The sequence below is a fragment of the Monodon monoceros genome, unplaced genomic scaffold (assembly GCF_005190385.1).
Source record: "Monodon monoceros isolate NGI ecotype Baffin Bay Population unplaced genomic scaffold, NGI_Narwhal_1 Super_Scaffold_12, whole genome shotgun sequence".
NCBI lineage: Eukaryota > Metazoa > Chordata > Mammalia > Artiodactyla > Monodontidae > Monodon > Monodon monoceros.
Genome location: NW_021703768.1, coordinates 57,962,991 through 57,963,674, shown reverse-complemented (window position 1 = coordinate 57,963,674; position 684 = coordinate 57,962,991). Strand labels below are relative to the sequence as shown.

The following is a 684-nucleotide window of genomic DNA, read 5'->3' as shown; positions in this document are numbered from 1 at the left end:
GGCCGCGGAGCTGGCCCGGACCGCCTTCGGCTACCGGCCTCACCCGCTCGGCGCCACCCTGCCCGGCCCCCTGCAGGCCTCGGCGGCCAAGGCGGGCGGCCCGGGCGCCTCGGCGCTGGCGCGCTCCCCCTTCTCCATCGAGAGCATCATTGGGGGCAGCCTGGGCCCCGCCGCCGCCGCCGCCGCCGCCGCGCAGGCCGCCGTCGCTGTGCAGGCCTCGCCCTCCCCCTCTCCCGGGACACCGTCCGCGCCCGGGTCCGGCGGTGGCGGCGGCGGCGGCGGCTGCGCGGCTCAGGCGGCCGTGGGACCGGCCGCCGCGCTCACCCGTTCCCTCGTGGCCGCCGCGGCCGCCGCCGCCTCCTCCGTCTCCTCGTCCGCCGCCCTGGGGACTCTGCACCAAGGGACTGCCCTGTCCAGTGTCGAGAACTTTACTGCTAGGATCTCAAATTGTTAATAACGCTATGTTAGCGCGCTTGAGAAAGAGAAGGTAGGAATCCCGGCTCCTTTTTTCATCTGGGTGGTTTTGTGTTTTGTTCCCTCCTCCCGGCGCGGCCCTTCCCGACCTCGCGCCCCCATTCCACCGCTTTGGATTCTCAGATGAGACTGTCTGGCAACTGCTAGGGCGCGCTTTTCTGCTCTGCAGGTCCCTCTTATTTATGCAAAGTCGCCCTATGCTGCAGCCCC

General features: G+C 70.3%; 1 protein-coding gene across 1 annotated transcript in view; it reads left to right on the top strand.

Moving 5' to 3' along the window:
• Window positions 1-454, top strand: part of FOXD1 (forkhead box D1) — a 1,756-nt gene extending 1,302 nt beyond the window's left edge. Inside the window, exon 2 of the mRNA XM_029216800.1 lies at window positions 2-454. Within this exon, the coding sequence (XP_029072633.1) occupies window positions 2-454 (453 nt within the window). The remainder of the gene's footprint in view (window position 1) is intronic.
• The last annotated feature ends 230 nt before the right edge of the window (window positions 455-684 follow it).